This window comes from Plectropomus leopardus, chromosome 11 (assembly GCF_026936395.1).
Source record: "Plectropomus leopardus strain MGB_pleo_1.0 chromosome 11, ASM2693639v1, whole genome shotgun sequence".
NCBI classification, from domain to species: Eukaryota; Metazoa; Chordata; class Actinopteri; order Perciformes; family Serranidae; genus Plectropomus; species Plectropomus leopardus.
The window spans coordinates 14088048-14114811 of NC_142186.1; the positions used below are offsets into that span (position 1 = coordinate 14088048).

General features: G+C 38.0%; 1 protein-coding gene across 1 annotated transcript; it reads left to right on the top strand.

Annotated features, from left to right (window-relative positions):
• dcdc2 (doublecortin domain containing 2) lies at nucleotides 1–26118 on the top strand. The gene is made up of 9 exons (XM_042490391.2): nucleotides 1–1007; nucleotides 2017–2071; nucleotides 7401–7477; nucleotides 7774–7908; nucleotides 8631–8780; nucleotides 9539–9593; nucleotides 10057–10237; nucleotides 22140–22210; nucleotides 24499–26118. Exons 1-9 carry the CDS (start codon nucleotides 721–723, stop codon nucleotides 25285–25287), a joined length of 1800 nt encoding a protein of 599 aa, XP_042346325.2. The 5' UTR covers nucleotides 1–720; the 3' UTR covers nucleotides 25288–26118.
• Nucleotides 26119–26764: the final 646 nt, after the last annotated feature.

Below are 26764 nucleotides of genomic sequence, written 5' to 3' on the forward strand. Positions count from 1 at the left end.
AGCTTCGCACGTGGCTGTCGGTGAGTTTCACACCATCTAAGTCTTACAAAAGTTTTATTTTCTCTCCGCTTCAAGAGCTGTTCGTGCATCTCTGATTATGTCTCCCACATCATATATAATACATGCTTTACTTTTTAAATTTGGCTTTGTTTCTCATCACTTAATGATTGACTACCTGTTGATTGCGGCTGTGTGGGGTTCCTGGTAATCGGTGAGAGAACAGTGGCGTGTTCCCATAGATACATCCCAACAGATGAGCTCCCATGATACCCAGCCTACATCGTGAGGAAACTACTGAGACCCGTTTGGCTTTTTTTTTAAACCATCGCCTGCTGCGTGGCGGTGCACACGAGACGGACAACTCTGCACCGTTTTCTCTGTAGTGCTTTCAGGTCCTGCAAAACCTATGGATATCGGGTATTTATAACGCTGGAACAAAGTGATATTTTCATGCACGTGCTTGTATTTTTATCCAGCAACCTCCTCCTTATCCAGTGAGGAGTGTTTTTCCCTGAATGCCCCTGAGTCCGAACTGCTCTCCTCCACTGCGTGCAGCGCTCACCTCCACTTATCCCTCAACATTTAACCAGGATGGAGCAGCTCTAATGTAATTATAATGGCCTGTAAGCTTTTGTCTCGCAAGTGGGATCAACGTGTTGTGTGTTTATTATAACAAAGATCTCTACTCCGCCACGCGCCAGTCTGCTTTTACGCGCAACCATGAGCTCGGAGAAGCCAAACTTTCTGTCACAGCCCGTCGTGAAGAGCATTTACATGTACCGAAACGGCGACCCTTACTACGAGGCGCGCCGGATTGTGATCAACCAAAAGAGGGTTTCCAACTTTGAGACTTTGCTGAGAGAGGTGACCGGCGGGATACAAGCCCCGTTTGGAGCGGTGAGAAACATCTACACCCCGAAAGGAGGCCACAAGGTGGACTGCTTGGAGAGCCTGCACAGCGGGGAGCAGTACGTCGCTGCTGGGAAGGAGAGATTCAAAAAACTGGAGTAAGAATATTTTGCATAACTTTCAAATGTTTTTCCCACGGTGACTAAGCTTAAATACTATGTGCACATATCCTTAAATACCGATGTTTTTCACAGATACAACTGTGGTTGAGGTTTAACACATCTCTACCAGTGGGCTAATTACGTGCATAATGGCACGCTGCTCAGGTGTAAATGTTTAATTTAATTGTCAATAATCTCCGTTGAAATTCTCTTCATACACTCACCTGGTTCGATATTGTCCGCCAGCCAGTTTTTCACATACATCAACTCACTGAGTATCAACACCTGTTGACTCTTAAAGTTTATGTGACTCAACATTTTTGCACCAGCGCTGAGTCCCAGCATGAAGCAGATGAGATCAGCACTCTGCTCTAGCCTAAAAATAAGTGGACTTATACTGCAGATAATGAGATTTGTGCAGCGAGTTATTTGTAGAATGAGGTGGAGAAGGAGATGAGTGGGAAAGTGTTCTGGGGACACAGTTTTGTTTACTGTCACCATGATATTTGACATTGTTATTTTTAAACTGCCAGGGAGAAATGTGGGTACTATACAGTATTCTCTGCTGCAGAACTGATTAAATATAAAATGCACCTCCATAGTCATCACCACTCTGTTGTCCCTCTCTCCTGCATACCAAGTTCTTTGCTTCAATACCCAGAAGATCTGTGTGGAAAATCACAGATGATAAACACATAAATGATTCACCAACAAACCATTTACTTACAGTAAATGTTTCCTTACTTTTGTATTATGAAGTCCTACACACTACCTACACTAATGTAACTAAATTAGAGATAGCTATTACTTTTAGTTGTTATGTCAGCACAGCTAGCAGCAATGACAACCCAAATTTGGTGTATCGTACTATAAATTAACATGTCCCTACATTCACATCCCTAACAGAATATTGTAATATTTCTTGTGTGTTACAAAAGAACTGTTAAAAATCAGAGTGATGTGTATGATTAACTTTGACTAACTTCACTTTCTATTTTGTCCGTAGTTACCTACAGATTGGCTCAAGAAGGAAGAGGATGATGCAGACTCTTCCAATGCAGGTGAGGCAAAAGTGCTGCTGAGATAGGCACATCCTCTTTCAAGTCATTCATTCATTCATGTGTCAAATCAGTCAAGAAAGATAAGTTCCTGTTGGATACAATAAAATTTGTTATAGTCCTTTCCACTCAAAAATCTGTGTGTCTTATGTTTATGTCTAGTGCTGTAGCGGTAGTTGAGATGGATGTACTACCAGGAATTGGTTGGTCGCGGAGATACTGATATATAGCTTTGAGGCTAGTATGTGGGTGTACTGTTAACAGCCAGAAAAAGAAATGGGTATACTCAGTAAACTTGAGTATACCTTCCACAACACCACTCTTTATGTCCCTTTAAATGTCTAAATGTGACTATAATGATTGGTATCTATGTTAAGGATTCATGTTCCTCTACTGAAATGGGAAAAAAATCTGTACAGTTCTGTAAAATTGGAGATTCAGATGTACACGTGGCCAATGCTGGCCCATTGTAAGCTAATCACTGTCTACTACTGGACACACATACCGACGGGGTAACTGACTTCAACACAGTGCAGGCAAAGAAACCTGAAATCCCCAGCTCGCAGTGGACTTGTCAGGATAGAGAGCTCAGTCAGCATGCTTCCTCTAAGGTTAATGCCAGCCATCTTGATGCGCACTACACTTTTACTGGTCAACTGCATGAGCAGCGCTGGGGAGAGTAATAGCGAAACATACGCAAGCGGTGGACAGGGTGGAGACCAAATCTACAATTTCCCAATAGGGGAGAAAGAGTAGATCTGCCTTTGGACCCTTTTTGAAAGTTTTTTTTTTCTTTTTTCTTTTCTCACTACTATGAGGAAAAACCACGTTCACCAAAATACAATTTTTATTTTGAGTATTATATGTAAAATATGTAAGGTGGACTTAAAGAAAATAGTGCATTAGCTGTAGTGAATAGTAGTGTGCTCACGTGTGTATTTGCTTGACCCCAGACTTGACCCCAGCTTCAAAAGGTGAATCCATACAGATCAAATAGGCTACGAATCACTATTTACAGTGAACTGTTTCCTAGTGGAATGTTTAAGTGCAATAAGACACGTGTGTAATGAGAGAAAAATGATGCCTACTTTTAATACTTGGAATTCCGGCATTATGTACACTCAATTTGCAGAGATGGAGCCTGTTTACAATATTCATATTGTCTTGTCAATAAGCCAGACAGTCTTGAGTTGTGGTACATCCTCACATGCCCTTGACAGAGATGATCCTCAGGTTCCACTTCACCTCCCGATTCTTTTAGTTTTAGCAGTAAGAAGCATCTGCAGCTTCACTAGACTGAATCTGTCTGTCAGTCACTCCCTCACTGTGAACATTTTCACAGTGAGCTCGTATGTGCATGACGGAAATCCAGTATTCAGTAAAGTCTTTACCAGATCACAGAAACACAGATTATGCTGAATGGGTTTCCTTTTTGTTCATTTTTGTCTGTGTGAGCTCAGTTAAGGTCTGAGAATGAATGCCTCAATCACAGACACATTGTTTAATTTGCTTTTCCTTTACTCTATTTTAATTGTTTGCTTTGGAGATTAATAAAGCTCTCTCACAGGCCAGTGTTTGTTACAATATCCTCACTCAATCCAACTCTTCAACATTTGAAACTGCTACTAAATGCAAGATACATGAGGATTTGCCTCTGCACTCCTTCCCCCACCCACAGTGTAAAGGTTTTCGAAAGATCATTTAAGCAAGGTGTTATGTTTAGCATTCCCCTCTATTGTTCTCTGTGAAGAATCACTTTGTTGTTGTCTCAATGGCCATGCATTATTGATTTATGGATCATAATCATCCCTTCTTTCAATGCATCTTTAATCACCAGCTATGAAGTCACAGCCACAACAAGAGCGGCTTAAAGCCTAGATCCAGGGTGTATTGTTTCTATTTTGAAAGTCAACTGCAGGTCGTTTTTCCAAATGGGAGGTGCAAGTTTCATAATAAAATTAATTCTAGTGAAGGCACAGATATTGGTTCTAGCAACAGTTACCAAACCTAATAAACTCTGTTCATATTCTGGACACAATATGCCAGAAAGTAGGGAGGTGCAAAAGTTTGACATGCTGATTCTAGTCTAAGAAATTATTGGACACGTTGAAACACAAGGTCTTTGTCAGGATACTCTTTTCTTCAAATGTGCAGTCCATTTTATTCTTTAACTTTACCCTTTCGTCTCTGGCCAAATGCAGCACTGGCTATGTGTGCCCTGCCTCTCTCCATAGTAACATGTTAATCATACAAAGTGAATCAGGGACTGCTCTCTTGATTTCATCTTATCACCCTACTATAAGCTCATTCATCACAAGTAACCTGGAGGGCTTGTTGTTCCTGCTGTGATTACGTAGCAAGCATTAAAAGAGCCAATTTAGTTTAGAAGGACCCTGCTTCCCCTTCGCTACCCCACTTAACCTGCCTGATTGTGTCGATTAATGATGAGAACTCTTAGCCGTCTGGATGGTGATTGATTTTGTTTCTTGTCCAGATGATTTTGGAGCATTGTAAGAGCACTAGGAACGTGCTTGAATTTATGCTTAAACTTAATGGTTACAAAAACGTTGGTTGGTATACAAATGGAGTGTTAAAGTGGAATGATTACAGGTAATAGGGATTTCCATCACCAATTGACTTTATAGACAGTATAAAAACAATGAATGTAGCCATTGCTATGATGTGACATCACCCATTGGTTTGTGGGCTTCTTTTAAGCAATTTGATCATCAAAACTTAACATATGTCTTAGAGGGTCTTTTAGTTTCAGTCAGATGCTGAACAGGACTTTTTTTTAGGTTATGTTTTAATTACCTTTCTTGATCGTAAAACACACTGAAATAGCAGCCTGGTCTTATTGCTTGGGCACTGTCCCCGGTGTCACTATATTACAGCAGAGCCACCCTTCAGTGTCTGTAATATGTACTTGGCTTTAAACCAGATCTAATGTAAACCCATCTGCATCCTAACTTGATGGAGCAACTGACACAGTATAAAAAGTGCAGAAGTCTGCTTAAGGTCGGTGGTTAAGCACAGGATGTCAGGATGTGTCTCAGGGTTTGTCGTGTCAGTCATTAGTCATGTAAGTTGTTAGTAACTTGTTAGTCAGTCATTAGTCATGTTAGTTGACTCTTGTGAGTCAACTACAATAGTTTCTTTACCCTAACAAAGTAGTTTTGTTGCCCTAACCTAATTGCAAACCCCTTTTCAGTCATGTGTGTCAACTCATTTGTGTAAAACAGACCCCTTCTGCATCAAAGATACATCTCAGAAGGCTTCCCTGGAATTATTGTAGTGATGCCAGGATCAAAGTATGACAAGTAGGGATGAGGTGACATTGGAAATTACAACAGCTATAGCTATGCCTGTAGTCAGGGAATCTCAGATTATGGCACTATGTGGGGAAATTAGTTATAGTGACCAAAACCGTTTTTTGGACAAGGCTGTAAATATGTTTATTTTGGCTTTGAAGTCAGGCATCTTAACATGGGGGATCATGGAGATCGAGCCAGCCTCAAGTGGACATTTGAGGAACTGCACAATTTTTTACTTTAGCCCCGGAAGATGTAGAAACTATGCACAATCCTTACATCATAAATTAGCCCTGGCTTTTTGCCTTTTTATTTAGCTGCATCTACCTTCTGCACTTGGATTGAATCAAGTGGGTGTGAGCTGCAGCAAAATGCATGAGCTGCATTGAAAGTAAGTTTTATTTTCCTGGTCTTACTTTTCTGTTAAAGGTTAAAAGTACCTTCTTTGGTTCAAAGTAATTTTATTTTACCAAGTAATGTGTACCTGAAGCATGAGGGAAGGGGGATTTCCCTTTGGTTCAATCAAAGATCATGTGCTTATAAAAATAATTATTAAAAGGAAAAAAAATAGTTATTGTCTAATAGTCTAATAGTTCCACAGAGAGTGAGCCATGCCTCACCTCGCTTGTTTCAGTTTGTTTTCAGCTTAGTTAACTTTGTGGTTTGTTCTAGTCTGTATCATTTGTAATGCATATAGGATTAGATTAAAAGTGCTACTGCTTTTTTGAATGAGCAGCACTGATACTTCAGCAATTATGTAACTTAAATAAACTTTATTAATAATAAATGGTCTTCTGTGTTATAAGAGCCTCACTATAGTATTTTATGCAGTCAGTGTATGTGTCCTTCATGGCTTTATGCCCTCTTATTCGTATACCTCCTGAATATGTCCCACGCCTTGCTTAAGTTTTTGAATTCTACTTCACATCTCTGTTGCTAGGGTGCACTCACAGGCCCCCACAAGACTTTCAATATACCACCTTATTTCTCTCTCTGAGGATCCAGATCATAGTCTTAGAGTCACAGTGGGTTAGGTGTTATGGGGCGGGGCCTGCAGTGCTTGCTCTTTGCAACCTCAAAACCTCAAAGGATTACAGAGGGCTCATTCTTTTGCTGTCACAGAGATGAGAGACAGATTCTTTTAGGGTGTACAATAGCCCTTTATCTTTGCCATCAGGGTCAAAGCTTTTCATGTCATGCAATCTTGTTTTTTTTTCTACTATGCACTGCAATGTCTCATGTTAAAAGAAGAAAAAAGTACCAAAACAACTTGAAAAGTGGATGGATTTTTAAACAAATAAACATAATTGTCCACAATTAACACATTATGCTACATCAACTTGTTACCACTTGTGGTGGCTCTGAGTCTCAAAGCAGTTTGGCAACACAGTATCTGTTGACCGCCGTGACATGGGAAGCTATATTTAAGAGCTTAAATCATGTCCTTATTAAGTAGAATATCATCGGTGACCCCAGTGTTTAGGCTGGTCCCTAAGTTCCTGAATTTTGCACAGGTCTGTTGCTCTGAGTCTCTGCTTGTAAAACCAGAGCTGTCCTAAATCTGATCTGATAACAAGCTTTCAAAGCACTCTTTGGTTCCCTGTCAGCAAGACGGAGAAAAAAATGTCTTATATAGAGTTCCCACACACAGTTCCCACACATTTTCATGGACAAAACTCCAAAACTTTTCCATGACTTTTGAAGGAAGAAATAATAAAATTTCCATTTTATAAAAGCATGTGCTTTACTGTGTCTGCAGCACTTGCTAGTCCAGTTACGGTACTTTTCCAGCGAGCAGATGAGAAATAAATAAATAAATTATATATATATATATATATATATATATATATATATATATATAGAGAGAGAGAGAGAGCGGCAAAATGATGAACCAGAACTGGCTTTACTTTCACTTTTACTGGCAAGCCTGTTTTCAAACAGTAACTAACAGTCTGTTAGTTACTGTCAGCTGTATAGCTGTAGCATTAACGTGCTTTACTTTTTTTATCCCACTTTTTCAGGCCAAACCACTGCCACCAAATCGAATTATTGTGTCAGCTCGATTCCTGAAACCTATCAAGGAGCCATGTGCGATATTGTAAGTTTGATTCACAACCATTTTACAATGCTTTGATTTTGCCCTCAGAGATTTCAGATTCCCTTATAAATATACATTTATTAACCCCTTCACTCCAGTATAATGAAAAATGTGTATGTAACTTTAAACTCTTATTTTGACTGTGTACCCAAGTGCCAGATAATGCTACAGACTGCTGATTTCTGAACTCAGAGGATACACTTGAACTTAAATAGATACCATTGACTTCAGAGGAATACATGTGACATATCTGTGACAGTGTTTTCTTTAAACACGTGTGTTCTTGCTGTGTGTAGTGTGGTAGCAAATGGTGACGTCTTGAACCCTGCCATGAGGCTGTTGATTCACCAGAGGATGCTTGGCCAGTTTGACAGAATACTAGAGATGATCACAGAGAAGATGGGTTTGAGAGTCCTGGGTGGTGCCCGAAGGTATGGCTCAGTAAAATGCTTAAACTTCAAAGTACTTACTGTCAGAATAAAGAAGTAGATGATGATTATTATTATTGCTTTTTGAATTATTATTTTAATATTTACTTATTTGATTATATCTAGAATGGGCTGATGGTTATTGTGCTCTTCGTTTTTTTTTGTTTTGTCTGCGTTGTCCTACAGTTAGGCCTACTACAGTAACTATAACATTACATGTTGTCTGTGTGAGGTGATGGTACAGAGAAAGATGCAAGAGATGAATTATGTTTGAGACTAATATTGTTTAAGGGTTGCACTGGTGAGAAGCTGGTTTCAATTTTTGGGGTTAGAAATAGGAGGACTCATTTATATGCAAATGAATTGCTAGAATTGTGTTTATTTTATTTTTCTGTTTGTGAGTCAGTTAAAAATAATGATAACTGGATAAGTCAAGAATAATATATAACAGAAGTTAAAGACTTTTTGTAGCACTTTTCTTTATAAATTTGAAAAAAAAAAAAAGAAACAGATTTTCCACAAACTGCTTCATGTTACTAATGTTAACATGGTCTCTTTTTTTTATTTTTATTTTTTAAATTTTTGCTCTTGTGGTATATGGACACAGTAGGTTGACACACAAAAACGTGAAGATATTCACAAACTCAAGTATTTCTTATTTTGACAAACTGGTACAAACACATGATGGAAATAGTGGGGCTATTGACTTTGTGTCTGTTTTCCAGTCTCTACACCTATGAAGGCCAACAGATGACTGATGGGAATCAGCTTGAGAGCGGTCAGCTGTATGTGGCTGTAGGAAGAGAAAAATTTAAGAAGCTGCCCTACAGTGATCTTCTCTTCACTAAACCCAGAGGTACACGGAGGGTTAATGGGTGAGAAAATAATCCTAGAGTAATGTGTTGTCAGTCACACATATGCAGTTTTCTTATTTTATGTCATTAATTGCCTAAAAAGAAAAACTTCTTTATCATATTTTTGAATATCCTTGAAAACTGTTTTTTATTGGTTACTTCATACTGACCAAGCTGTCTTCCTGGGTCCTTTGTAATGAGTTGGGGAAATTTAAATATAGAGTACTATGGCTACCAGTGATGGTTCTTGGAGACCGTTCAGTTTTTGTTTGTCTGTGTTCCAGTGTAGCAACTAATTACACCTCCGAGGCCAATATCTGCCTCTCCTGAAACCAAATAACCTTAGCTCTGATACTATTTTAAGGAAAGATAATTTGCTGCATGTGAATTAAAGAGTTGCCTTTCTTACTGCAGTGTTTGAATATTTTTTTACACCATAGAAATGAACAAAATCAAACAGAAAATTTATATTTACCATACCATGTTTATATACAAAGTTAAGAATCTGGCATTGAAAGTACGTGGTCTTGAAGTTTGCAATATTATGTTTGGGATAATGTTGGAACATTATGTATTAAACAAATATCAAACAGTACAGTGTTTAATCCTCCAACTTTTAATTTTCAAATACCTGCACTTTACCTGCACTGTGGTTTATATAACCACATGGTTAATTTTAGTTGCCTTTGTTGATAAATATGTGTTGTAACTTACTTGTAAGGAAAGCACTTCACATAATGTATGCTAATAAAATTAATTTTGTCTTTTTTTATTGACAGAATGAAAGCGTACTCTCTGCCACCTATCTACAGATTCTCCAAGCAAAATGGAAATGTGAGAATCGCACATGGCTTTCGCATAGATTATTTAGATAATTCCATTGATTTCTCTGCATTTTGTTGCTTACACACTGTTCACTGCTCACATTAACCACCTTGCATTTTTGCACATACAGAAAATAAAGGAAACTATTTGTTTTTCTCTATCACTTTATTGCTTTTAGAGAGAGAGCTAGTTAGTCTTCAAATGTTTAAAATCTGCAGTGTTTGACCTTGTGTTTTGAATGCTTAGTTAACATAGTTCTCATTTCAACAGCTCTTATAATATGTAGTCTCAACTGTCAAAGTCAGCCTGAGCATTTATGTCAAAATTCCAGTTCATGAACTGATGATACAAAGAAGCACTGTGTACATTTTTTTTATCTACGTTTACTGGTTGTTGGTCTTTTTATTTTACACTTGCCGTTACTTTTTCTCCAAGTCTCTCACCAACTGAATTAGATATGTATTTCTTGCAGAGCAAATCTATGGTCCGATGCAGTGATAGTGGAGACTCCAAGGGCTCTCCTCCAGGCCACAGTAACAGCAGTAACAAGGATCACCTGTCCTCCATCGTCAGAGAGATCTCTCAGGCCAGACTCATGTCCCTCAGGAAGAAGAGGAGTGGACAAAGCATGACCCTGGGCATCTCTGACTATGGTAATGCAAAAACAAAAAGACACACAAAGAATGTTATATTTCTACAACAATTTGTTAGCTAATTTGCCTATTTCCATATTCTTTTGTTATTTATTTGATTTAGATCTATATCAATATATATCAATAATATATCAGTAATAATTATTAGGCCACTCACTCCACATGAGGATATAATAGTTGTGATGTTAAAAACAAAAAATTGCTTGACAAAGTAAAAAGGATTAAAAAAAAACTATTGTATTCTCATTATCCTAAAGATTCATCATCACTGTTTTGTTAATATTTGTCTACATACATACTCCAGTTAAACTGCGTGTGTGCGCGTGTGCAATAGTGTATGCTTACATGTGTGGTTGCATGTGTTCATGCAATCAAGAGGATTGCCTGGCTTAAGGACGCCTCTCAAAACAATGGCACACACTGGCCCTTTAATTTCTGAATTAACGTCTTGCTTAGAAATACCATTCCATGTGCACAAACAGAGCTTATATACAATTAGATTTATGAGCTATATAGATATATGATGTAATGCATGACCTTTGAGATCTTATGTAACCTGCTGCATTCTTAAATGCCCACACAGTGGCACTGTTGCTCTGCAAAAAAATGTAGCAAGAAATATTGAAAGTAGGTCTAGCATGATGACACTAACTACTACTACAAGAAACACATTACGTCATCTCCTGGGCTTATGATCAGTGTGTTATAATGCCCTGCAGAAACTCAGGTTAGTTTTTACTTTTGTGCTACCTGGCAGCTGGCATTCCTCTGAACATTATGGTGGTTTGTTGCTCTGGAACCCTAACAGATGTTTTCCGTGAATGATATTGTATATAAGACAGTGAGGGGGAATTGAGAGCATTTTTTTTTCAATTAAAAAAACTACAACAAACTTTTACAGTAAAAGGGATTTTGATTTTCTGCAGACTGCCGCTGACCTTATTATAACTCCCACTGCGGTATGAACCACATTACGTCATCTCGTCATGATAGATGTTGCCTGTTTGCTCCTCTGGCAGGAGAGTTGACAGCAGAAGCCCAAAGGAGCGTGGAGAATTGTGTCTGTGGTTCAGGGGAGCTGGCATTTTGCATCAAAAGAAAGGGATGAGGAATACGTGCTCGTGTCTTTTGTCTGTGTGTGTGTGTTTGAGACCTGTAATGTCACCCTCAAAATCCTCTGCGCATCAGATTGCATGGCATGTCGTATTATTATAGGCAGAGAAAAAGCATGTTGCATTATTGGTCCCCTTGGGTGACATTGACCAAAGATTAAATTAACAGACAGACAGCTCAGAAAACAAGATCAGGCATTAGAAAAGATCGTTTGAGTGGCTTGGAGAGCATGTCACATTCTCATGCACCCTTCACAGTTTGACCTATGAAGTCTTTTTCAAGTGCTGTCATGTTTACAAGAAGCAATATTTCTTTATTTGTCTGGCTGAGTAGTGAGGTGTGTGTAATGCAGTCTCTGCATGGCAGTTAGACTGTCTCTGTCCATGGTGCTGAACACACTTTTTATACAGCAGGTTTCCCAAATGTATCTTTACTCTTTTAATACATCTTCTCTCCCAAAGCAAATCAATGCTAACATATTATTTGTGCATTTGGCCTCTCAAAAGTAAACAAGAGCTGAATTCATTGCTGTCTATTGCAACCAAAAAACAAAAAAAACTTCTGTACCCATTAGCTGCTAAGTTAAGTGTTGTGGTCCTGTTTGCCCAGTCTCTCCTCTCAATAGGGACACAGTGTTCATATCTCCTTTTGTTTAGTGATTCACATCAGCACAAAGGTGTTTTTTTGGTGTTATCTTCCCTTTGGGAAACCCTGCCCTGGCTGAGGTAAACACACTTCATGCCAGTGCCAAAAGGAGCACAGCCAAAAAGTTATCTGACTGGCAGAGGCTGTGGAAAGAACACAGCATGAAAACCACACTTCAGATCTCTGGTGTGCTGGAACGTTGGAGTGAAAACAAAAAGATAATTATGAAGATGTCATGTCATTATCAATGTATTTGTGAGAGAGGGAGGGAGAGGTAGAGAGATGTACAGACTTAAAGGCTTTGAAACAAATGATAGATTAAAGAAAGAGAGACAAATGAGACAGAGTGACCCCGTAACTTGAGATTCTCCCTCTGTTCTGCGGCGACTCTGTTGTGACAGGGAGGTTAGATTTTGTGTGTGTGTCCATGTGCATGTGCTGGTACGCCAGTCCCCATTATTCACTGTCTATCAGCTGCTGGGAGCCAGACTGAGTTTTAACTCCAGCACTTTCTGTCTGGTGTATTGTAAAGCTTCTGACTTTTCTGCTTCATTAGAGTGAACACAGCAGTGAGTGACAGCAGAGACGAGGGGGGAGGCGGTGCGACAACTCATGCAGCAAAGGTCATGGAATGAATTTGAACTTACTATAACAAAGACATTCGGCTTAAAAGACTTAACCAACAAGATGCATTGCCTGTCGTATGCTTCACCTAACAGTTATGGAAGCTCTTTTAAATAGAGTAAATTATAGGTCCAATTTGGCCAGTGATCAAAACACATCCATGTTCAGGCTGTATGTAACCAATCAGCTGTTGTTGCTAACCTCGAAATAGTAATAGGATGTTTATCAGTGTTCTCTTTCTTAAAGGGCCTTTGTGACCAGTTCAGTTAATGGCTCCCTTGAGAAGAGAGGAGAGAAGAAGAGGAAGGAAAAGAAAAGCAGTGGGAGTTGAAAAGAAGGAATAAAAGGTGGATGCAAAGAGAAGGGATGACAAAAAAGAGGGAATGAAAGGATGAATTGATGGAGGGAGGAGGACATTGTAAGAAAAAAGAGGTAGACTTAAATAGTGAGCATGATGAATAGCCTAGAATGGTGAAGCATGATCATTGAGTGGAGGCAAAGAGAAGCACAGAGATATTTAAGGGTAGAGGGATGGGTGGGGTTTTGGATAATTGCCTTTCATTTGGCTAATCTCTCCATTTAGAGTCATCAAAGCAGAATTTTACTTGCCTCTGCCCCTTGCTGAGGCCAAATTGCTATTCTAAAAATCAACAAAAGAGCCATGTACTTCAAGAAGGATGGACAGACAGAAAGGTATGGACAAGAGGAGAGGGAGAGAGGGAAGGCAACGAGAGAGAGAGAGAGAGAGAGCACAACAGAAGGGGAAGGAGAAGGGGGTCTGCTGATTATTTGGTTCCTTACATGCATTTTAGATGCATCTGTGCATGCATTAGTGAAAAGATTTGATTTGCAAAATGATGTGTGTATGTGTCCTTGCCAGGTCATTCTGGACATGATTGGTATCTGCCAAAATAAACTCTCTTTAGATAACAGCAAGAATTCAGCCAAAAACTCTACAGCATTGATATATGACATACAGGTGTTGCTTTAAGACACATAATTGCTCAGCTCAACTTTTGGCACAGACAAACATGCGGTTATTATAATTGAACTGAACAATGATTCCTGAGGCACAATGCAAACAATACAATAGACATATATCACAATGTTGAGAGCATTCTACAGTGATTGCAAAGTGTGTGAATGTACCTCCATACTGCCCTGCTGACACTACTCCAATATGACGTCAGAAAGACATTGTTGACAAGCTCCAAATAACTCATTTAACTCTGCCCAGGCCTGCGCTGAAACCACAAGAACATCACTTTATACGAGATCTTATGTTTGATGTACCTTGTCATCTCTTTTCATCTACAAGGCTGCATCTTTTAATGAAGCGGGCACCAATTTACTTGCCATACAATGGATCCACATTATATCCATTCTTATTATTTTACTTGAAGGGACTTTATTTTGAAGTCAAGGAAGTGTTAAGTTTAGGTATTTTTCAGGAAAATAAATTTCTCAAAACGCACAATGGAAACAGTCTTGGTATTTTTTGATAATTTAAAAGGAATGAAAATTGCCCCATGTGGTCATGTTTGTGTGTTTTCACATGCTTTTGCACATGCACAAGCCATCCAAGCCAGATCAACCTTCTGCCTCTGGTGTCATAAAATGTGATTCTGCCTTGGGGAATTAGCGCTGTTAGCATATGTAGCTATAACGCCTGTCAGAGTGAAATAAGGTTCAAAACAGTGTCGGGAGGCAGGAGACATGTACACAAAGAGGCTGCTTGTCTGAAAACGTGTGCCTGTGTCAAAAAAAAGAGGCTCAGCAGCAAAGGATGAGAGATGGCAACATTTAAAGAAAGTTTTTTTTTCGAAGTTATTATAAATTGTGGTTTGTGAGCACTGCGTTGAAAGTATTTATGTGTGTGTTATGTGCGTGAGTATTTTTATGTGCACACACTCGCAAGTCACATTTCAGACAACACGGCCTTCCTTCCCAATCCCCTCCTTCATTCTTCCTCTCCTTTCATCTCTCCTTTTTCACTAGAGCAGTAAAAAGGTTCTTCATGACCCTTTGATGCAGGATTACTGGATTAAAGTGCAGGGTAGCTGTACTAATCTGCTACATTAATCTGTTAACAAGTGTTTCAGCTGTGACATACAACAGTGCCGGCTGTGACATGTAAAGTATAGGGTTAGGGTAGCATGTGACACTTTCAGTGACACAAAATTTCTTAATTTCTGTCACTTTTAATCTAGCCTGCTTTGCGCGTTTTACCATTTTTATTATTTTTTTTTAGGTTTTGAGCGTATGCGCACATCTGGAGTAGCTGTGATAGGAACATCAGCATTTGCAGGGTTTGTATCAGCCTGACATTCAACCTAAATGGCACAAGGAAATATCTGACATTTGTGGAGATCTGAAGTTTACATCATGTGTTGATGCTGAGCTTAGGAAGTTGCTGTGTTGCCAGAGCAAAGTGATTTGTGTTCATGACTGTCAGTTTATAATGCGGTCACACATGCACTTTGAAATGCTGTACATTTCAGTCAGTCATTTCAGTCAGTTTTAGTCCAAATAATGCTGTTTAGGGTGCAAAGAAAACATGAAAGCACATAGCAAAAATGTAAATGACTGCAACACAATGTATATTTTAGATGATAAATGGTTAAATTAACTAACTATAGTTCACAGAGGGTTCAGCTTGTGTAAATAAACCTAAGACATAGTTTTTTTTTGTTAGTCACCATTTTTGTCAAGACCTATTTTATTTGTGAATTACACCCCATAATCAGTTATTCTGATTCTGATTACTGGATGTTACCCAAATTATTAGTTGGTAAGACTTTGGTCCATTTGCATTTATTATAACAACTTGAAAGCATGCAATCATATTTTTTGTGTTAAGAAAGAAAAATCTAATTTTAATATTCCCTCATATTACACTGATTAGACAGAAGCCATTTGGAATAAACCTTTCATATGATGAAGACACTGGATGGTAAGGTTTCAGGCAACTGTGGGAAAAGTGAGAGAGAACAAACTCCATGAATTATTAAAATATTTAACTGAAGCCATGACCTTTATAAATATTACTCTATCTGTCTGGCTGCAACATCGTTAAGCAGAGCTTTTCCTCTGATTTAATGTCAAAGCCATCTAAGCACACGGCTGCACACTGCCGTAGATGAGAGGCTTTTTCTACACTACTGAAAAAGTTCACTCTACAACTAATGACGCACAGTGTTCATATTATTCAGATGCATTTTGAAACAAACCTTAAAGTATATTATGCACTAGAAATACTTCACAGTATAACTGCAAATGTCCTGCCCACACACAATATAAAAACTGTACATCTGTTTTCAGCTCATTCAAGATATTTAGAAAAAAATATGTGTTTTATAATTTAGTCCTAACCACCACAGTTTCCACCAGGCTCATTGATTAAAAGCTTTAAAGGGACAATCTCTCAATTTAGCGGTGCACATCCATAAAGTTTGGGGACTCCAAAGAAACATGTTTTTTAAAGAAAGGATGGTTCTCATACTTGTGTACTTGCACAATGTAGTCTGACCATAGGCTGTATTTGAAGAGGGACCACGTGTCTCTACTTACACCCATTGTACAAAAATGAAGCCAAAATATCTGGAAAATGGCCACTGCCATCTTGTGCTGTTGACATTATTTGGAGCCACATTCACAGTAGCAAACTCCATGGTGTTGAGTTCCTGTCTCCGACCGACCATTAGCAGTGCTATTAACGGCTAGCACACTGATTTGCATACACAGCTGTCAATCATAACATCAAACCCACCTTTTATACGGTAAAATAAATACTTATAATCAGACTTATCAGATGAATAATCTTGATCATACATCAAGGTGATACAACCTAAAATTGGAAGAAAATTATTCAATGTGTACTCTGTGTTTTTATTTTAGCCAGGTCCCTAAAGTTTAGCTATGCTATGACCTGTACTGCAGCCAGCCACCAGGGGGTGATTGAGATGTTTTGGCTTCACTTTTGGGGAGCTGTCATGTCATCCATCTTTTTAGTACAGTCTGTGAGTGACATGTATATCTGTTTTTCAACTCTACACTGATATAACTTTTACCTCCAAACTAAGTGATCACAGTACTCTTTCATCCTTAAGTTGGTTACTTCACTTTTTACCATCAGCTTTGTACACACTGTTGTACAGCTGGCTCCTTAAATGAGCGCTAGACTGACTAGCTAACACTGCTAAAGATAACCTGGTACTGTTATTTTTATGCATTGAATATAATATGAAATATTCATAAAATATGTCACTTAGCGGTTGGGCACCACTGATCTAAGACACTGAGGTGACTATCCAAATTATATACTATATACAAAACCCAACAGTAAATACTGTAGCCAATATGTTGAAGCTAGCAGTGAAAAGTAAAGTAACTTGCTAACCGATGAAAAAGCACTGCGCTCAATAAGATCAGAGGCTCTAGTACTGACAGGAAGTTAACAGAAGTGCATACTATATAAAACAGATATATATGTCACTGTCATTGTGCAAGGACAGAATACAACTCAGTGGCATTTGTGATTGGAAAAGGCTTCTTCCAAAGCCACAGAAGGCCATTTACAACTGCAAGTGGTCCTCGTAATGACAATCAAATTTAACTTGTGTAAAATTGATGGCGTGCCCCTTAGATAGAGTTATTATGGTGACCCCTGAGTCAAAAATGTAGAGTCTACGCAGCATTAGCATTGCAAATATAAGTTGGATGTGCTCAATTGTGATTCGCCAGATTGTTGATTGCAAAACATGCATCACCGTAACCCCAATGATTCTCTTGATACCTTCACTGTGTGCCACTTTGTCTCATAAACCTATGACTTACATTAAAATATATAGTGTGTATGCATAATAGAAACAGATGAACAAGCAAAATGTGCAGTCATCAGATTTTAGAAAGCAGCTTGATAGTTTTTCTGTGTGTTACATTACCATAAACCCAATACCAACTGGGCCTTTCTGATGGTGGCCGGCCATACAGTCATTAAATGTTTTAACAGGACCCTGCCAGTGACTGGAGCACACTTGCTGAGTGGCAACATTTCATAATTACCATTCAGAGTTACTACCCATGTTGTTTTACACCCCGCCATAACTCAGCCATGTGCTGAGTGGGTTAAATCAGCTGGGTGTAAATAAGCAATATACTGTACTGTATGGTGATATACAGGCAGTGTTGTGTGAAGTGATTTAGGTACATTAAGTAGTACGTCAAGTGTTCATTTAACACAGCATGCCTAATCTGCTGAAAGTGGAGTTGGCTTGTGAAGGCCATGTCAATGATTTTCCATGCTTTGCTTTATAAGCATTAATACACTGATTATTGAAATACGGTGGAATAAGAATTACAACCTTTGCCATTTAGATATTGATTTTTCAGGAGTGGCTTTGAAAGACTAAAGATTCTGCTCCTCTCCAGCCAGGGTTGTTGTCATTTTGTGTGTGTGTTTGGGGGGGTGGGGGGGGTGGGGGGGGGTCACTTTGAGTATCTATAATTAATGTGTATGTGTAATTATAATAATTTTCTAAGCACTTTTACAGGTAATTTACTTGTTTTGTTTTTAACTTCATTTTTTCTTTTGTTTTTAAAATTAATTTACTTGTACTTTTCACTTATTTCTCTGCAATTTTTTGGTCATTTCTTCTTTCATTGCTCATTGCCTTCTTCTGATTTAAAAAAAAAAACATTGACATTGTAAACCCCCCCCCCCCCTTTTAAGTAATAAACTGGCAAAACAACTTATTTTGATTAACCTGAACGTTGGATGGTCAGTGCACGTTTGCAAAGTAAATGCTCAGTGCAGATACTTTCCTGATGATTTTCTTAAAAGTAGTACAATAATAGGAAAACATACAAAAGAGGCAATGTTTTCCATTATTTGGTGTTTTTTCTTTGACATTTTCCATACTCTCTCTGAGCTGAAATGCCTCACTAATATGGTTTTCTAGCAGTGTCTCCAGAATAAGAAAAGCTTTATTCAGTTCAATAGCTTTTTCCCAGAAGTGTCAGAGCACTGAGAGCATCTTATAATCCTAGAAAAAAAAGACCTAACAGCTTCCACAGAAACTGGAAAAATGATTTGCACAAAATTAAAAACACAGTGACTTCACAGCTGTTAAAAGCAACATACATCCTCAACAGACCTATTTGCGGTTCCATTTGCAATGAAAAAAAAATTGTATTCATGTCCTTGGTCTGCTACACATTTCCTGTGGAGTCAAGAATTTGATTGCACTGTGGGTTTTACTCAGAAATCCTTCCTGCAGGAGTGGAAAAGCTTTTAAACATGATATTAGACCCTGCGAGTCTCTGCTAGACATTATTGCCCAGTCCAACTCGACAGTAGAGGACTGAAGAAAACACTGATGTAATGCACATCAATATTGTCACATTTGCCTGCAGAATTACAGTTTTTTTCATGGAAACAATATACAATGCAGCTCTTTCATTCTGTCCAACAAAAGAAAAGCTTTATTCACAGGTCGGTTCATTACCCAAACCCCCTGCTGAGTTTAAAGTCATTGCTAAAATTTTTGTAAACAAGAAAGAGATTGTCAACAATACTTTATACCCTGTGGAAGAACTGAAACAATGCATCTGTTTGCTTACACTGTGCAGGGAGATGGATTTAAAAAAATAAAAAAATCTCTTGTTGACAGTGTAGTTCAGGTTTAGGGTTCATCTGAGCACAGGAAACCACGGGGGGGTTGTTTCTACTGTGATACATATTGTTGTTTTATTAATTGAGTTGATGAATATAATCCATACATATTTCATGGAATAGTATTTACATCATGTTACCTGGTGTAAACTGCACACTGGATTCCCCCAGCGTGTTCTAGGGCTACTAGAATTGGATGAGCACATCAAATGGAAACACAGATCAAAGCAAGGCTGCACAATGTAACCGTATGCAGCCGACGTGTGGAGACAGGGATCACAAAAGTCCTGTTTTTTTAGTTTTACAAACCAGTCCCCAAAAACTAAAATCCTGCAGCAGTGTGCCAGAATGTGTGTGTGTAAAGAGAGATGGAGTTTGCTTGTCAAGGAGTGGGAGGTTATTGTAGTTTACTGCGTGCTATCACTTCATCTTCAGTTGTGCTTTATTACGTTTCTGTGGAACAACAGTCATTTATAACTTTACCTTTCATAAGAATGGCAGGGAGAACCATTTATATGAGTAATTATACACACTTACAGCTGCATCCTTGTTTTACTTCACACTGATGGATGACATAGCATTACCTTGGAAGTGTGGGTGTGCTCTGTTGGAGTTTGTGTGCCAGTAGTGTGTAAGGGAGTGTGTGTTTGCCCAATTATAAAAAAAACCCCATTTACATTTACACACACACACACACACACACACACACACACACACACACACACACACACACACACACTGTCAAACCACACCAGAACCCAAATCTACTGGATTTAATGAAGAGCAAGAAGGGGAGATTCTAAATATTGTGTTTAATTTGATTTAGCATTTTCATGAGCCCGCGCCTCATCTTCAAATCACATTAAGATGTTTAGAGTCGGCTCATTCACTGCTCGCTGCTTACACTCAATCGTCCAGCCCTTGCTGTTAATGAATGCGGGGAATTTCCATAAAATATTCTTAAAGAGGTTCGTTATTATTACCATAACGTTTCATCTCCCACCATAGCTAAACTTCAATCAGTTTTGCATTTGAAATGCATTAAATGTCTCCATAAACTCTTCTAATCTCTACCCGAGTCATTTTTCTTCTTTAACTGGGATGTGTAGAAAGGGAAACTAATATTAAAGACATTAATTACACTGTTCTCTTTTTTTTTCTCCCCACTATTTTTGCTGCTTATTTCTGATTGGAAATTTCAGTCTCATCCAGTGTTTCAAAACAAGTGTGTAATTATGTTGTTTATCAGAGCGTATAGTTGTATTCCTCTTATGATGTTTAGGGTTAATTACTCAGAGGCCTTTGATGCACATGCTCACATGGAAACTGAAAAAGCTCATATTAATTTTGCACTCCAACAAACCTGCCTTGCAGAGCTGATTGCTTCAATAGAAATGCGTTTGTAGCTGGTGTTGAGTTGTAGTATGATGTCTTCATTTGAACAACAAAATCCACAGTATCACTATGCAGTGCTTTAGACAGTAAATGATGACAGGTGTTTCCTCGAGGGGATGGGGCAATATATGTTCTTGTAACCTTGCAGACTATTATTAAAGCAGATTTTTTTCTTATGTTCAATCTGTCTCTCCTGAAGTACTTAATGCAGTCTGTCTTACACATTGTGTCTTCAGTAGAGTAATATTGGCTGAAGCTTGAAACAATGTTGATATAAATGTAGGAAACTGAAAAAGCTGCCAATTAAACTGCTAATCTCTTCAAATTACAACAAAAACGTGGGGCCCATTTCTTACTTCAGGTCAGTTTGAAGTGCCTAATATCGAAAGCCGATGCCAGGGATCATCATCAGCACTACATGTGGGGACCTGAAGGATTCTATTGAATGTTTGTGTGTAGAACAACATCTACCTCAATTCCTTTGGAGATTATTAGGATGATAACTGTGATAAAAATGATGATTTAATGTGACATTTGTATTCTAAATCTTCTCATGACCTTGACCTCCCTGATTAGATCTTTCCACCTTATAAGCGCATCAAAAATTTTTTCCTGTGGCTCTCTCTGCCACATTTCCATTGTCTGGGGAAGTTGTTTACTTCCCTGAAATAGTCTGAGGTGTTTCTCATCTTCACCACCAGGTGTCACTCTTGTGCTGTGTCTTGCTCGAGGGAGACTGAAAACACAGCTGTGGTATAAAAGACGTATAATTTCAACAAGTCACTTACCAGAGGATGAATAAAAGCTCCCTTATTTATTGGAGAGGTTTTTTATGGATTTCTCAAATGATGTAATGCACTCTGACTGGGTTTAGGGTCTTGAAAAGTAGTCAGCAATATTTCTTATATTAAAACTGTAAATTTATATTAGAGAATGAAAAACAAAATAATGGTGTGAGGATTTTACATAACAAGACTGGCATTAAATTAAGCTGGATAAACTCGCTCATATGTATTTGGGATTGTTTTACGTTAAAGTCATACACAGTAATGTATTGTATTATTTTCTGCTTTATTTAGTCTTGTTGAGCTTCTACAAAACAAAATGTTGAATTAAAGTAATATATTTCTGATGCAATTCATATCATTTTATTACCTCAATGTGTCTGTTTTATCCGATTTGGCCTTGTCTCTGTCTAAACCTGTGTGAGACAGAATGACTGTCAATGTATTTACACCAGGATGACACCTATCACTCACCTTCATGTTATATTGCCCTTAACAAGCCCATTCAAGACACAATATATCACACATTTAGATGAAACACTTCGATTTCTATATGTCATATTGTCACTCTATTTTAAAGAAACAGGCTCCTTTTCTGTGATTTCTCTTCAGTTATTTGCAATCAGTGTAGTTGCTTAATATAACTGAATTTTCTATCTTTTTCTAGATGACGTGGAATCAAAGGCTGGCGAAGAAAAAACTGAGGACAAAACCGCCCAAGACCAACCAGCTGATGAGGTATAAACACACAGACCTGTACATAATAGATTGTTATGGAGCAAGCAATGACGTCTGTTAAGAGATGTAGGTGCACAGTCTGTGTGATGTGGCCTCTCATTAGGGCACACAGCAGGCCTTTGTCCTGATATAATTCTGTGAGATTAGTGCTGTCGCATTGTACCAGGAGAAAAATTATGTGTGTTTAATAGTTTAGAAGATGCATATGTTTCTATAAACGAGCTAAAACATCAGTTTCAACTACTTAAACTTAATGCTTTAAACTTTTTTATGCTTTCCCCTATCTTCTGTTAAATACATCTATATGTTTAATGTTATGATGTCAGATGTTCATATTTTAACACGGCAAAAGTTTTAGATAATGAGGAAAATGTGTAAAAATAAACCCCGCGAGTCAAAACCTCAGCTGCAGACAATTCTGAATACTCTGTTCCCAACATATATATGTATATATATATAATTTTATCTATTTATTTATTTTTCAATTTTTGAGACAACCTGATGTTAAGTCATTACAAATTTCTGTATATGGTCACCGCAAGTGTTTACATTATGTTGCCATACACTGCTGGATGTAGCTACATGCTAATGTCAGGGAAACACAGTCTTGGTTGCCGATACTTTAATCTTTTGCAAATTTTGGATCAAATTCCCGTTGGAACTTGTCTAGTTGTGACAAATTTGGTATAGAGGTTTATACTGGTGATTTTTCATGTTAGAAAGAGTCGCTATACTCTGTTAAAGTCACTCCCCTGGCTGTAACTGAGTGGTGTAGGAATGAGTTCTAAAACCTGGGAATGTGTTGGCACGTTAGCACTCCTGGGTCCCTTATTTGAAATCAGTGGGTTTTATGAATTCACATGTGGTTAGATGCCTTAAATAAGGTCCATGGTTAACACATGCTTGTGGGACTTTTGTGTTTCATTCTATGGCATAAAATGAGTCAGTAAATATTCCTTTTGTGAATTTTTAAGCTCTAAAGTGTCATGTTGTAACAACGGTTGCTAACAAGTGGCTAAATGAGACTACGAAATATCATCGCGCAGAACGCGTCCTAACAGCTTTATTGTGGCAGGGATGTTTGGTCATGCAATAGAGTTGCTTGATTATAGCCTAACATTAGCTTTTTACCTCTGGTGATTGTATTTATGCTTCAAAAATCATAAAAGTGGTATTAATTTGGGAAGATTACCTTGCTGAGCAAAACGTGTAAATATCATAAACTTCTTCTTTTTCTTATTTTCTGCAATAATCCAAAATCCAATGGAGAAATTAAATTGGCATTTTGACAATGAAAGGAGGGCAATCCTAGCTTCTGCATTGGCACACAAAAAATCCATCACCAGTATTTCCAGATTGAAAATTTTAAACTATACCACCAGAGGCTAAAAATAATCAGATTTTGAGAAAAAATCTTGTACGCCAGTCACAATCACGAAAACAAATAGGTTAAATTTATTTAACTAAATGACCTTTTTACACATCTACAAATCCTTCCATACCCACTGCCTTAGAGAGGAGGCTTTTCTCAGTCTACATGGCTCAGACCACAAATGAAGTCTGTTTTTGTTCCAGCATGCTGACGTAGTATTGGCTGTAAGGAGATCATGTTAGAAGTGATACGTAAACACAAATGTAGCAGCCAGGAAATTAGTTAAAATGAGGCGTGTAAACTATAAGTGCTTATTGTAAGAGTCACAATGATCAGGTCGGTTTTTGTATGCTCCTGCGGAACTTTTTGGCTGAGACATGGCGCATGAGGTGACACAGCAACGGTATTTCATCGCTGCTAGTTCTCTGATGTCGGTTTGGTGCGTCTGGGCCATAAAATAGAGTATCTCAGACAGAGGGTGAACACAGGTGCTCCAGCACAGACAGTATGAAGAAAATTGTGTTTTTCTACCTTTAAATCACATATACATATTCTAGTAGAAACCTAAAATACAAGGATAAAAGGTATAAAAGGGATAAAGGCATAAAAGGTCTACTTTAACATACAGAACTGTATACCAACCATATGTTATGTGATTAGTTTAATTCATATATGCCAACTAATGGATTACTCCATTTACTTGTTGCATATTGATTGACATGCCATAAAAAGGGTTTTGGAAAAAAAATGCTTTGGCTCCACTTGATTTGTAAGTGCTCATGACTCAACAGGCTGTTACTGTCTTTCAGGAGAGTGTAGGTCACAGCGAGAGTTATTGTAAACAATCCAATTACACTGTGTGCCTGTTAAAATATTTAGAGCTATAAATTGTTTCTGTGTTATTATTGCATTACAGAAACCTGCAGATGATGATTCAAAAGCTGCAGAGGAGAATGGTGAAAGAGCAGGAGAGGCGGAGGAGGCCGCTGCTGAAAACACAGCAGAGGAAGACACGAAGGAAAGAGACCCAGAGACAAGTGGAGAAAAAGAGGGAGGGGAAGAGAAAAAGGAAAATGACAAGCAGAATGATGAAAAAGAAGAAGCAGCAACAGCAGGATCTGAAGAGAAAGAGGAGGAGGTAAAAGAAGAAGTAAAGGAGGAGATTGTGGAGAGTAAAGAGGAGGTTAAGAGTGAGGAGCAGGGGTCCAGCAGTAGCAACAGTGATAAGACCCAGGACGGTAAAGACAAAGAGGATGGAAGCCATCCATCTTCAGAGGCTGAAAAGGATGAGCCAGACAAAAACATAGAAGAAGAAAAGCAAGATAAAGGCAGTGGAAAGGAGGAGAAAAGCAGTGAGGAGCAAGTTAATGATGTAGACACGGGGGAGAAACAGGGAGAGACAGAGAACAGTGATGACCCAGGGAAGTCAGATAACGAGACAAAAGAGAACAGCAGAAGTAGCAGCAGCGGCAGTAACCAGGAAGAGGATGTGAGCAAAACCAAAGAGGGAGCTACCAAAGAGTCAGGAGTAGGGGAGAGAAAGGTGAATGGAGAGGTCAGCAGAGGAGATGATGAGGTGGAAAGTGGAGCTGAGCCAGACGTGGACCAGAATTCAGCCAAAGATGTTGCAGCAAATGAAGAGAAAGGGGTGGATGGTGAAAAAGACAGTCAAGATAAAAAGAAGATGGGGAAAGAGACGGATTAGGGAAGAGAGAGAATGTTTATAGATGAGCAGTGCTGAAAATAGTGAGCAATACTTAACAAAAAAATCATGAAGGTGGTAGAGGTAATTCTCAGCAAGCAAAACAAAGAACAAGATGCACTGCACTGAAAGGAAAACTACCCCAAATGTTGAGCAAATAATGGAAGCTTTGAATATCTGCTACATAATGCCAGGTTCAAAAACAGTATCAACATTTCGGGTATGTATTCCACAGCTATTTATTCAAAACATTCATGAATATCATATCTGAAACAGACAAAAGCTAAAGTGATGTATTCTTATTTTTCATTCACATATACTATTACCTCTTGGCCTGCTTTATAATTTCAGTATACACTGTCTAACAGAAATGTAGTGAGTGATGCCAGTGAATTGAGATATAATTATAATCATACATTAAATATTTTCAAAATACATGTTCATTTTTAACAGGTATGGTCTAACTAGTTGTTTTTAAATGTTTTTTTGTATGTATGATATTTTTATCTATTTCCCAAAGGAAGTTATATCTATGGACTTTTTTTTTTAAGTTGAGTACAAAATGTGTATGGAAAGCATGTGCTATTTATTTAAATGTAATTTCAATCCAAATCATAATCCTTTATCACATAGTCATTATGTCATGCATATTTGTTCATTCATATCTATCTTCTACCATAAAACATGAGACAGAATTACATTGAGGCACATGTAAACAACACACAAAAAAAAGCTTTAAAACAGACTTTGCTCGCTGTCACTTTATCATAGAATGACTGTAATCAAATTTGTCAAAATATAATAAAAATAAAACTTAAAGTGTGATAATGCTAAGTTGTTGTGGCACTGGATATGGTCAGTATTGACTTTACTATAGTCAGTGTCTGTCAAAGAGAACATTATGTAAAATGGGTGAATAGTAAATATTTGTTTTCACTTCAGCCATGACTGCTACAAGAAGGTGCTTCCTTGGTAAGTACTTCTTTACATTTCATTAAGCTTCACTACAGCTTGATTATTGGAATTATGTACTTTCATTTTGGGTAATTTAAATCAACAGTTTACCCCAAAATTACAATTACATATTTTTCCTCTCACCTGTAGTGCTTTTTATCAGTCTGGATTGTTATGGTATAAGTTGCAGAGTGTTGGAGATATCAGTCATCGAGATTTCTGCCATCTCTCAATATAATAAAACTACATGGCACATATAATGGTCACATTATATATTCCATAGATAATGTGACCAATAACTTCAAAATTGGGCAACACGCAGCAGAAAATCTTGATATAGCACCATTTTTGATTACGGGTGAATTGTCCCTTTAAGACAAAAGTAGTGAGCCAAGAAAATTATTTTTGCACTTTGAATAAAATAAAATTTGCTACCTGTCATTACTGTACTTCTGTTGTGGAAAAGTAGTTGTATCCCTAAAGAAAAAATATCAATATTTCAATTGAAAAATGCTCCACTAAATTC